The following is a 12,579-nucleotide window of genomic DNA, read 5'->3' on the forward strand; positions in this document are numbered from 1 at the left end:
TAAAAATACTGTCCTATATAGGGCTCTTGATGTTTTTGCCACTGAAAAACAATGAGTCCTTACCTCAGTCTAACCACAGTGATGTATTAAATTCTACCCTCTACTATCTAATGGGCTGAGAGTAATTAACCACAGCAGGGAAGGTCTATTCTTAAATAGCAGCTATCCTTTATACTTCCAAAATTATTTTAATACAAGTATTCTGATTGTAAACAAATACTTGAAGTATTTTTTCATCATGAGTACGCTTATTATCCAACATTTTATTTTATATAACAAGCAAATAATAAACTTTGACAAGATTAGCAGAAATATCAAGTTTATCCATAAATTTAATAAGCATGTCCCCCTGAGGTGTACACTGGGTAGTGACATGGCCACAATGTTCAGAATCACTGGCTCAAGGCATCAAAGGCCAGCACCATGACATGCTTTGGATTATAACTTATATGAATCTAAGTTTAATGACTTAAAGAAAACCTAAAACCAAATTATATATTCTAATAAGGTAAAACAACTGCAAACTAATGGCAGAAAACACCAACATTAAATGCTATAGATAAAGGTAACTTCACACATTTAATTGAAGTCAATGGAGTACTCCTAACCTAGTTTTATGCACAAGAAAGCACTAAGTTTTAGTTATACAGACAACATATGTTAAATTTCATAAAACAGACACCTAGAGCACATTCTGAAATATACATTTGCAAGCAACCACTAATGCTTCACAAAGCATTTCAAAGGGCAAAAGAAGGGTTTTGAAATTTTATTTATTTGTGGGAAAGTGTTTTCAAAAGGAAACCTTACGAACATGAGTCGACATAAACATACCTCCAAAATAGTTACTGAGAAAGTTCAAAATATGATGGCATGGCATAATATTAAAAAAATCATGAAAATAGAATCTAACATGAGTATTTCATGATAGGAAAGATAACATGATGCACACCTGTAACAATGAAAACAGAACTTCAGTATTTCAATGCAGCCATAAATTTGTAAGGATAAGCCTGGGTGGGCTGTTTATATTTTTCTGTGGAACTACTATGTGGCAAGCCTCAGCCACATGTCAGGCACTTTGTGAGGTGGTACACTCTAGTTTCTGAATCTGGTACAACAGGGTTTCAAGCTGTACTTGAATATTTACAAGATTTCTCTTAAGTAAAATGATCTTAAAATAATAACTACCTCACAGTATGGTCATGAGTATTATTATATAAATAAAACAATTATGCCAGTTCCTGTCATATAGTGTATGTTGACTAAATATTAGCTACTATTATCTTTACTAATAAAAATTGTGACTCTACAGACTAGCTATTAAAAAATATCGATTAGTGTTTAGAAACTTGTCCAAAGACATATAGCTAGCAATTGCTCAAGCTAGTTTTAAAAACACCAAGGGCAAAAAAGGCTTCTTATCTTAACTCTTCCAATAGTTATGTTTCCCTTAATTTTCTTCAACTGGTCATTTACAGAAGAGAAAATTTATTTCATAAGCTCAAGGTATTTAAATGCTGGAAATAACCTTAAAAATCACCCAGTAAAGGACCAGCAAACTATTTTCAATGCAATTAACAAATTAATTGATCTCTACCTATAATGATTAATCAAAAAGGGCACTAAGTGCTATAATTAGGATTTGGGAACCTAATTCTGAGAAAGACAGAAAAACAAAAGTGATAGGTGGGGGAATGAAGAGACAAAGAACATAGTAAGTGTTACAAGTGTTACAATCAGCATTCTGTATCCATAGGTCCCACACGTGCAGATTCAAACAACTTCAGGTATAATAACTAAATACCCAGCATTTATGTTGTGTTAGGTATTAGAAGTAATCTAGAAAGACTTAAAGACTATGGGAGGATATGCAAAGATGGTAGGCAAATATTATGCCATTTTATATAAGAGACTGGGAATCTGCAGATTTTGGTATCTGAAGGCACTGTCCTGGGATTAATTCCCTGTGAACACAAGAGACAACTGTATACTCAGTTTTAACTATCTATTAAGCTTCATGCAAAAGTACTCTCAATTTACTATCTGAAGCATCTAACATCTTTAATACAATAAAAAGTTAGTCCACTAGCACCTTTCTCTTTGTTTATATACTACACATGCACACATGCATATACAGTCTTTTGTTCTGTATCTTGAATAATTTTTTACAACAAGGCAGAGTAATCTTAAGTGTCTACAAGGGATGAAGAGCTTGATGAAAAGGGAGGGAATTAAGTGGAGGGAAGAAAAATGAGCAAATCTTCCACACCAACTAACAACCTGATTTGCATTAGTTTTTGATATGCAACTTATACTGAAGTAGTCTAATTAATAATACTACTTCTTGGTCCCTGATAAATCTTAACTCTCACAATTTTGCCCCCAAACTTGCTTTTACTTCTAATCAAAACTTTCTCTGAGGTATCCTATGAAACAGGTCCACTTGAGTCAAAAAAGCACTTCGTACAAACCTATCTCATAAGTTTCCTTCCTCTTCTTGATATAGTAGTTCATTAATGTTTAAATTTTAACCATCTATAAGTGACCTGTCAACATCAATTGCCACAATTAAACTGTTAACACAAAATAGTTCTATATAACCAAAATATTTTAATTTAAAAAAATTTTTAGAATCTTAAGTATATGATATAATAAATATTTACTTATTTTAATATATCTAAAATGGCAGTATGTGGTGAGCTTAAAAAAATACACCCTGAAAATGTGCATATGTATATAATTTATATTTGTAATGTTACCACAGAAGAGTCTGTATTATAAGTCTGTGATAACTGGCCTCTGCCCAATATTCAAAAAATTCCACAAATGAGTCTGTCATACGTTGTTGAGAATCACAGAGAAAGCCCACTTCAAACTGCTTTCAATGAGTGTCCTTACTTAAAGTATGACCCCTACATGCACCAAAAGAAAGCTATCTTTTTCTAGCTTCAGCAGTTTCGTTGGATCAAAGCATCATTTTTGGTATTAAAAATGACAATAACCAAATCTTTTTACTTCAGAAGTGAAAAATGAAAATTTTAGTTCCTACAACTTTAGTTTAAAAGATGCTTTATATAAAACCACGTCAGTAACAATTAAGGAAACATTTGTAATTCTCTGCCACACTGTAGCATCTATGATTACTTAATATAATTCAAGGACTGGGTTGTGGCTCAGTGGTAGAGCACTTGCCTAGCACATGTGAAGCACTGGGTTCAATCCTCAGTGTCACATAAAAACTAAATAAAAGTATTGTGTCCTTTTAAAAACAAAAGATAATTCAATGTTTTATTTTTCCTATCTTAGCAGTGAATGGGTACTTGTTCTCCTTTCTGTAATAGGCAAATATTTAAAAAGAGAAAAATGTTACTTTTTTCTTTGAAAGTCAAAAGGCCACTTTTAATATAGCACCCAATAAATACTACTCTACTAATATGAAGGCACACAAGGTATATTCAATTAGTTTTAATTGAATATAAAATTTCCTGTCATTCAAGGCTGTACCCATCTAAAATACATGCAGTGAGGAAAAAAACTAAAATATTCTCTAAATCACTTAATAGTATGGATGTGTGTATGAAAGTTTAAATGGGTAGGAAATTTACCCAAATTCATTTAATAATAGTAATACTCATACATTCTCACTAAACTGAATGTCTATTTCAATAATAAATTAGATTTATTTGATACCATCATTCTTTTTATACTTCAACATCTTTGAATTAGTGATGTATTTTACAACTACTGGCATGTCTTATCAAAAGCAATTTCTGTTTCTAAATGGTACTTCCAATGAAATACAAAGCACTTTTCCAAATTAAAAAAAGGTAGCTTCTTTTTAAATGTAAAACCACTGCCCTCAAAAAGTTCTAAATGTGTGGTTTTATATAAAAGTAAAAATGGCAAATTTAACGAAGTGACTAAATTCACTGCTTTGGTAAGAATACAATCGCTTAAATAATAAATAGATTTTATCAATGAAATATATCAGGCCACTTTCAAAGTTTTAAAGGAATAATTTCATACTACTTCTATCTTTCAAAGTATTTCTCCAACCCCATATTGAAACAAAATTAGAACAGAGCATGTACCCATAATATGATGCAGATAAAGACAACATTGCTATTTCTATTTACAGTATGAAAGATCAAATACAGTATATACATTTAAGCTACGTAGAGAAGCCCATGTTTAACGAAATGTTTAGAGACATTAAAATATTTTAAAACTACCTACTTGGTTTACTAATACTGACAAAGTCACATCACTCTAACATGTCACATATTAAAATGCTATGTGGGGCTAGGGGCATTGCTCAGTGCTAGAATGCAAGGTTAGCAGGCACAAACCCTAGTCTCATCCCCAGCACAGAACAAACCACCACTACATAATTCAGGATCTAAAGTAGTTACTTCCTGCAGCACCTGAAACCACTGTTATTAAAACAGCTATGTTACTCCTAACATTCTTCTAATAGTTAGCATTCTTGTGAAAGAACTGTGAGCAAAAGAAGCAGATCATAATTTCCTTCTAGCTATTTAAAAAGAGCATTTTCAAACATTTCCTAGGTTGGTTTCAAGATATAGTACTGCTAACTGATTAGGTAACTTTCACCTTCAGAACTTCAAACCAGCTTAACACTTGAACTTATTTTGTTTTCAAGTTCCCACATGGAGGTGTAACAGTGATGAAAAGTCTGGGATCCATAAACACTAGGAAGCTTCACATTTTTCATAATTACTTAATTCAACTCAATGTCACTTAATTTTAATCACGGTAAACATAACTAAAGTAGTTGAAAAGAAATTCCACTCAATATTAAGGACCAGGCCAATGTTTTCTAACATTAAAACTTTGCACCAATGTCGTAGTTCTTCCTCACTACCCTGAGGAAATTATCTCGAACTAACTCCAAATTATTCACTTAATTACCATGGAAATAAACAAAGTAAACAGTATTTAAACATTTCTACTCTCACCTACTTTTTCAGAAAGTAAAATAGATAATGTACTATCTCTAGTCAAGACACCTTGTAAAAAAGAGATTTTATTTTTGGCCAGAAATCTTATGTTATCTTAAGTTATCTTATGCATCTCTAGATTATCAGAGGTAAGGAAAACCAATCCAATTTTAATGGCTGGTGTGCTCTATCATTTTTGAAGGCTTGACAAACATATCTTAAGTACTTTTGAAGCAAATAGTTGTTCAAAATGCACAGCAAAGAAAATGACTATTCATAGAACCAAATGAAAGCCTTCCATTAAAAACTAAAAAACATCAAAGGGTTTTTAAATATGTATATACTGTATATGAAAAACCCAAAAGAATATAAATAGCAAATAAATGAAACATAAAAGCAAAACCAAACAGGAAACCAACCCCAAATTTTTCTCCTGTTCAGTTTACCTGGGAGGCTAATCCCAAAAGTGTTACCCAGAGCCTACCAAACATATGACAGATACTTTGTTCTTGGTATACAAATTAGTATCTTAAAAGTCCACCAACACCACTATATCTATCTATATATACATACATTTTGTTCAATTAAGTAATTCATGTCAGGCACATGAATTAAGAAAGTCTTTAGTGCTACTACTAAACTATGCAGAATACCAAATACAGTGTGAAACAAAGCAATGCAAGCATTTATGTGAAATATGGCTCCAAGCTAAATCTGGCTTCACTTAGCTATGTTAAAAAAGAACTGCCACCCTGCCACTGTATTTCTTTATAATACTTCTTATTTTATCTTCATAAAGACTAAAAACAATAAGCTGTAACTATGAGCAAATTTGCCAAACTTTTCCAATTTTCTATCAGATTTTAAAGAACATTTCATTACCTAAACTCTTCTTCACTTTCTCTGTATGTACATGAAGACCAACATACAGAGAAAAAGAAAAAAACTATGACTTACACAGTAAACATACACAGATGTTGCATACATACTATATGAGACTGCATGATTTTAATAACAAAGTAAATGCTTTTTCTACCACACAGTTCTTTGATGTTGTTTTAAGAATAATAGAAAATTTTCACAACTAAGCACATGCTTCTAATGATTCAGAGTCTTAAGAATTTGTAGGTTAAAAAAATACAATTCCTAGAACACTGTTATCAAACAAATAAGTTTTATTGGCATCTAAAAACAAAATTCACCCAACATTGAAACGTACTTTAATATTTATGTTGTTGTTTACTTCTTTTTTTTTTCTTTTACTCACTGCAGTATGAGGAACAAATCACACACACTTACTTTGGAGTAACAGAGACCATAGTGTAGATTTTACAAAATCACTTTTTAAAATCTCTGTAGTATGCTCCTCAAATATCTAGAGCCAGTCTTTGCATAAAATATCACAGCTTTGTCTACTACCTTAAAATGCTGCAGCAGCCTAGAGATATGGATAAGATATACCACCACTTGCTATTTTGAAATATATCTATTACCATATCCAACCTACTGATAGTATCTAAAAAATTCTTTCTTCCATAGGAAGTCTCTGACAAGCTGTTATTCGTTTCCTTGACGTTAAAAGAATCTGGGGCAACATTTATATTTTATCAGAAAAATAAAAAAAAAGTTTACCTATCATGTTCATATTAAGAACAATGTCTATACAAGTCAGTTGTACAATTATTTTAAGAGAAAGGTGAACATGAACATCAGATTAACTTAATTCTGGCAGACAAAAGTGAACAACTATGGTCCAGTCAGCCATTAATCTATTACAGAGAGATGACAACTTTACAAAAGGTATCTTTTACCTACTGAGTGATGATTATGTCCCCTCAGTTTCTGTGCTTTCTACCACCACTGGTTCACTTTCTATATCAGCAACTGTGTCACTCTTCTCCTTGTTTATGTCACTTGAAGACGTCAGTTTTTCATAAAGTTCAGGATCATTCTGTACTGGTAAAGGCGGTGGTTGAGCATGTCTCTCTGTATTTTCACCATTAACCTGAGGCACATTATCACCTTTTCGTTGAGAAGTGGCCCCTTCAAAATAATCAAAAACCCGAGCATGAGGAGGGGGGACCCAAGTGTTTTGAATTCTATCTCGTCCAAGACGATTTCCATTCATTTCTCTGCAGAAATCAAAATCTCTGTCATCCCTATCCCTCTGCCTTTCCCAGGGTCTTCTGCGGTCATCAAAATCTCTGTGAACTTCTTGTCCAAATCCTCTGTTCCAAGGACCACTTCTAGGATCAAATCGGTAGCTTCCAGCCCGAAATCTACCTCTTTCATCATGTAATCCTTTTGGACCACCATAGACAGGGAGAACCCGGTGCTCTCTCTCATCAAAATCTCCTCTATGCCCCCAGGGCTTCTCTGGAGTAAAGCCAAAGTGGTCTCTTCGACCAAGATGATCTATACCTGGCCTCACAAGATTCTCTCTGATATCTACAGGAGGTCTTCCAAAATGATCCCTACCGTCTAATGGAGGCCTTCCAGGACCTTCTCTTGGATCTATAGGCCGCCCAACCACATCCCTAACATCCACTGGGGGAGGTCTACTAATGCTCTCCCTGGTTTCTATGGGAGGAAACCGGTAATCTCTATCTCCTTCCTGTTGAATGTTATCACTCCCAAGCGGTATCCTTTTTTCTGGGTTAATAACATTTTCTACACTTTGTCTTCCAGGAGCTAGAAAAGGTCTTTCTGGCTGACTAAAAATGTCTCCTGGAGGAAAAGGTCCACGGGGTGGTGGATGAAGAGCTGAATCAAGTACCGATGGGGGAGGGATTCCACGTTGGGGTGGAATTCCAGGTTGTATTAAAGGGAATCTTGGTCCAGGGGCCTGTGGTATTAGTCCTGGACGAATGTCTAATATTGGCATTGCAGGCATCCTTTGACTTGGGATATTTAAAGGGGGTAAATTTTGAGGTCCAGCAGGTGGCTGTGTTCCCAAAAGTCCAGAAGTATTTGTAACATTTGGTGGCTGTACTCCTACAAGTCCAGAATTATTCGGCATATTTGGGGGTAGCACTCCCAAAAGTCCAGAACTATTTGACACATTCGGTGGCTGTATTCCCAAAATTCCAGAGTTATTTAGAATATTTGGTGGTTGAGCTCCAATAATCCCAGAACTACTGGAAACATTAGATGGCCGGACTCCAAGAATTTCAGAATTACTTGATACATTTGGTCTTTGGACTCCCAAAATTCCAGAATTGCTTGTCACATTAGGCGGCTGTGCTCCTAAAATTGCAGCATTACTTGAAATATCATTCGGAATCACTAAAAGCGGAAAGAGGAGAAATAATTCAAAATAATAGTTATTCTGGCATGAAAAGGAAACTTCACTTATACATTATTAATTCTATAATTTCCAGTAATTAGCTGGAGTTAATCAGTTACTTGTATCCGCAAAAATCAAGCTATACTAAACACTAAATAAAAATTGAGTTTAAATTATTAAAATTAGGGCTGGGGTTTTGGCTTAGAGGTAGAGACCTCGCCTAGCACGTGCAAGGCACTGAGTTCAATCCTTAGCACCACATAAAAATAAATAAAGGTATTGTGTCCAACTATAACTAAAAAATACATATTAAAAATTGTTTTAATTATTAAAATTATACAAAGTGAAATTTAAATATTAAAACTTAAGTGGGACTGTTCTATAAAACTTTACACTGATTCACTTACCTTTAATGGAAAGCCTTTTTAAAACATATTTTTTAATATACCAATAGCACAGCCATAACAAAAGAACTTAAATGCTTTCAAACACCATATTTATCACTGAGATCTAACTGGATAATATCTAGGATTGGTAGAAGTTATTCATACCTAATACTTGCTCATTTCATTTTCTTACAAACATACAGGTTCTGTGCAGCTTTATTTTCATAATAATCCACTGAGGCAGGCCAAAAAGGTGCAAGGGAACCGAAATCTACATTATTCTGAGTAAAATGTCATTTAAAAAAATCAAAGTCGCTAGGATATAGTGATCTCTCTCTCTCTGAAAATTACAATATTTCAACATCTGTGCAAATGCATGCCACCCCAGAATTAAATATCAATACATAAAGAAATGCTATGAGATTTATTTTATTTATTTTTTACCTGATCTGCTGTTTTCACCAGAAGAAATCTGGTGTTCTAAAAGATGAGGTACTTTTTCTTCAGGCTCTGCTTGTTTAGGTGGAGGATTAAAAACATTTCCAGTTGGTAGAGCAGAAGTAGCAAGACTGCTGGCAACTGGACCACCTGGTAAAACAAGACTACCAAATCCAACATCCTTCACAGCTTCAGGGGTCATGGACAGTGGTGGTTGCACTAAGGCTGTTTAAAAAGAGAAAAATGTATCTCAGATTTATTAGCTAATGAATTCATGAGCTACATTTTCTGGCTGCTTGAATGATTCACTTTATGGCATCTTTATTACTAAGGACATTATATAATAAATAATGCTCAAAACGACCAATGAATTACCATGAAGAGACTAAGGCATATTTACAAAACTTTACTTTTAAAAATAGGGAACACCAACAGGTATAAGAAGTATTTTTTTTAATAGAAGTGTTTAGTAAAGCAAGAACCAGGACTAAAGAAAATTCCAGGAATACAAAAAATTACTTTTCCAAAGACACTAGCCAGAAAAGCAAAATATACAGAAATGATTAACACAGACAAATGATTAGCATCAGAATGAAAATCTGCCCATTCTCCTTGAACCTACAAGGTACATTCTTACATTCACTACCTTTTTTCAAATGAAATTAGAAATACAGATGAGATGGACTACAAATACAAAGCTATTGAAACCATGTTTTAAAGAACTGATAGAAAAATTCTCAAGACCAAATGTCATCTATATATTAAAAAGCAGAACTAGAGGAATGTTAACTACACAACTATGATTTTCAAATCATATTTGGAGATTTTAGGAAATATTTTTCCTCACATTTGACTCTAGAGTTACCAGGACAAACTGTTAGCACATAAGAGAGCAGTAAAATACAGATTAAAATCCCTATGATCAGGCAACAGGAATTATTAAAAATGAGACAGTGTGCAAGCAATCTGGAGCACACCAGAACTTCTTTCTATTAATCAATTCCAGATTTTCCAAACTAATAAACTAGGAATAATTAGGAGGCAGGATCTAGCGTAATTTGTGTGAATTCAGAAATAACTTCTGAACACTTAGTCTAATTTTCTGAAATAAATAATTATTCCTAATTAACCAAGAATATTAAAAAGGAAAGATTCTAATGTGGCCTAAACACTGAAAGAAGAATTCACTTAAGAATCCTAAGAAAATACTGGATTAGACAAAAGGAAATGAAGGGAAGAGAGTAATGGGACTAGGGAAGACAGTAGAATGAACCGGACAGAACATTCCTATGTTTATATATGAATACAAGACAGGTGAAACTCAACATCATGTACAACCACAAAAATGGGAAGTTATACTCCATGTAGGTATAGTATGACAAAATATACTCTATTGTCATATATACACAAGAACAAACTAAAAAGAATATTAAGAAAATGCATTAGATATCCAAAGTTAAGATCTCTATTTAGCATATATATTCTCTTGTAATATGGGCCTTTTCAGGTCTAATTTTTGACATAAGCTTGACCCAAATTACTAAAGGTTTGTTTAGAAGATTAAAGAACAGCTACAGGGAAAACACATGAAAACAATAAAAATGAATAAAAGGGCATATTTAACATTTCTGAAATGTCCAAAAATAGGAAAAAAGACTAAGGAATTAAAGGTAATAAATGTCTGTAATGATTTACATTTCAGTTCTTATTTTCCTTTTGAAATGTTTATTTTAGTAAAGAAAACCAGGTAGGCTGGGGTACCTATTCTATGAAAATGTCAAAAAAATGAAAAATTCACACATGAAGCTGGTGCCACCACTACAAAGAGCAAGTTATGTTTTCAGGTGACTGTAGGTTAAGGGCAACTTGATTATACATTTTCAATAAATACTTATTCTGAGGATAAAGATATCAGTGGAGAAATGTTAAGTTTCATCCAGAATGCTTGTTAGCACTAACACTGGCCTTTTCACAAAAAACTATTGTGTATTGGGTGTGAAGGTTTTAATTATAAGAATGAAAATAAATCAAGTTAATGTTTTCAGTAGAATATAAATTTAAAAATCAAAGTAGCTAAGTAAAAAAAAGTTCTATAAAGTCAAATTTGTTTTACAGTGTATTTTCATATTTTTTTTCCTTTTCAAAACATGTACTGTCTAGTTTTATACACTGAACATTCCTATGCCCAAAGAAATCGCAAAAGCAAAATGAAAATCTTAAACCCCAACTGTGACCTCTAAATACTATATCCCATTTGGAGAAATGATGGATTCTTGAACTAGAGCAGGAAAAACACAAAATCAGTCAGGGACACAATGGGCCAAAATAAGGCTAAGAAGCCTTGAAAAACTAATGCAATCATCTTAACAAAGAAGCAACACATAGGTTCTCCAAATTGTTCAAAGATGAAGCAATCTGAACTTCATGAAGAACAATAAATGCAAGTGATTGGAAGAAAGTCTTTTAACTCATAAACACTGAGAAAGCAATCAAAAAAAAAAAAAAAAAGGAAGAAGGGAGGACAAGGGAGAGGAAGAGGAGAGATATAAGAAATCCTCCCTGCCTCAGTTATTGGTTATCACAGGAAGGCTCCCTAGAACTAACACATCATACTGAAAGATGGGAATTAAAGATAAGATTTCACATCTACCCTGACTTTCCTGCCCAGACTAAACAAGTATCATTAGTTGATGAGAAATAATTTTTTTAATTAAAAAAACTCTAGTTAAGGAATGTAGAAGGAATTCTAGATTTTAAAAGATACAACTTTGCAATTAATGGCAAATAATTCAAGCAACAGTGGCTAATGGATGAAACCATCATATAAAAACTTGAAGGAAAATGTTTCAAATGACCAAGTTCCATTACTTGAATGTTCTGATCCATCATAACATCATTAAAGGTGGAAAATACACCAAAGGCTAACCCTAATGTAAACTATGAACTTTTTCTGTAATCATGTCTCAATGTGGGTTCATCAGCTGTAACTATACACCATTCTGGAGAGGCTAGGCATGTCAAGAGTGCGAGTATATAGGAAATTTCTGTACCTTTGGCTCAATTTTACCATGAACCTAAAACTGCTCTAAAAAATAAAGTAAACCACAAGGTAAAAAGATGCTACATGACTTCTGATGTGATGTCATGCCAAGTTTAAGGCATTTGGCTTATTAAGTATTTTGTGAAAAAAGCTAAACTAGGATCTAAGTCTTTAGTGCTCACTTCCATTGCATAAGAAATGTAGAGACACAGGAAAAAATTTAATACCACAAAGATGCAAAAATTCTAATCCATTATTTGGGATCTTGTATATATATAAAAACTGAACTGTCTCTTCAACATGTCATGAAGAATAATGAAATGGAAGGAGAGTTTAGGTGAATCTGCTCTAGATTAAGACATTTAATAAAGCAAACAAAAACCACAAACATGATGGGGGATAAAAACTGAAATGTTTCTTCAACATGTCATGAAGAATAATGAAATGGAAGCAGAGTTTAGGTGA

The 12,579-nt window shown here is 33.3% G+C and overlaps 1 protein-coding gene across 8 annotated transcripts in view; it reads right to left on the bottom strand.

Annotated features, from left to right (window-relative positions):
* The window catches only part of Scaf8 (SR-related CTD associated factor 8), a 189,074-nt gene that overhangs the window by 99,917 nt on the left and 76,578 nt on the right, over positions 1–12,579 (bottom strand). For 4 of the 8 annotated variants that reach the window (XR_003301280.2, XM_026393816.2, XM_026393818.2 and 1 more), the window contains exons 20-21: positions 9,081–9,299; positions 6,776–8,249 (exon numbers count right to left, since the gene is read on the bottom strand). Coding sequence is in view for 7 of the 8 variants with exons in the window: in XM_026393816.2 (XP_026249601.1) it covers positions 6,790–8,249; positions 9,081–9,299 (1,679 nt within the window). In the remaining variant the exon portion in view is untranslated. Of the gene's footprint in view, positions 1–6,132; positions 8,250–9,080; positions 9,300–12,579 lie in introns of those variants that run through there. The other 4 variants (XM_026393823.2, XM_026393821.2, XM_026393819.2 and 1 more) reach the window with 1 other exon arrangement.

The sequence above is a fragment of the Urocitellus parryii genome, chromosome 8 (genome assembly GCF_045843805.1).
Source record: "Urocitellus parryii isolate mUroPar1 chromosome 8, mUroPar1.hap1, whole genome shotgun sequence".
Classification (NCBI taxonomy): domain Eukaryota; kingdom Metazoa; phylum Chordata; class Mammalia; order Rodentia; family Sciuridae; genus Urocitellus; species Urocitellus parryii.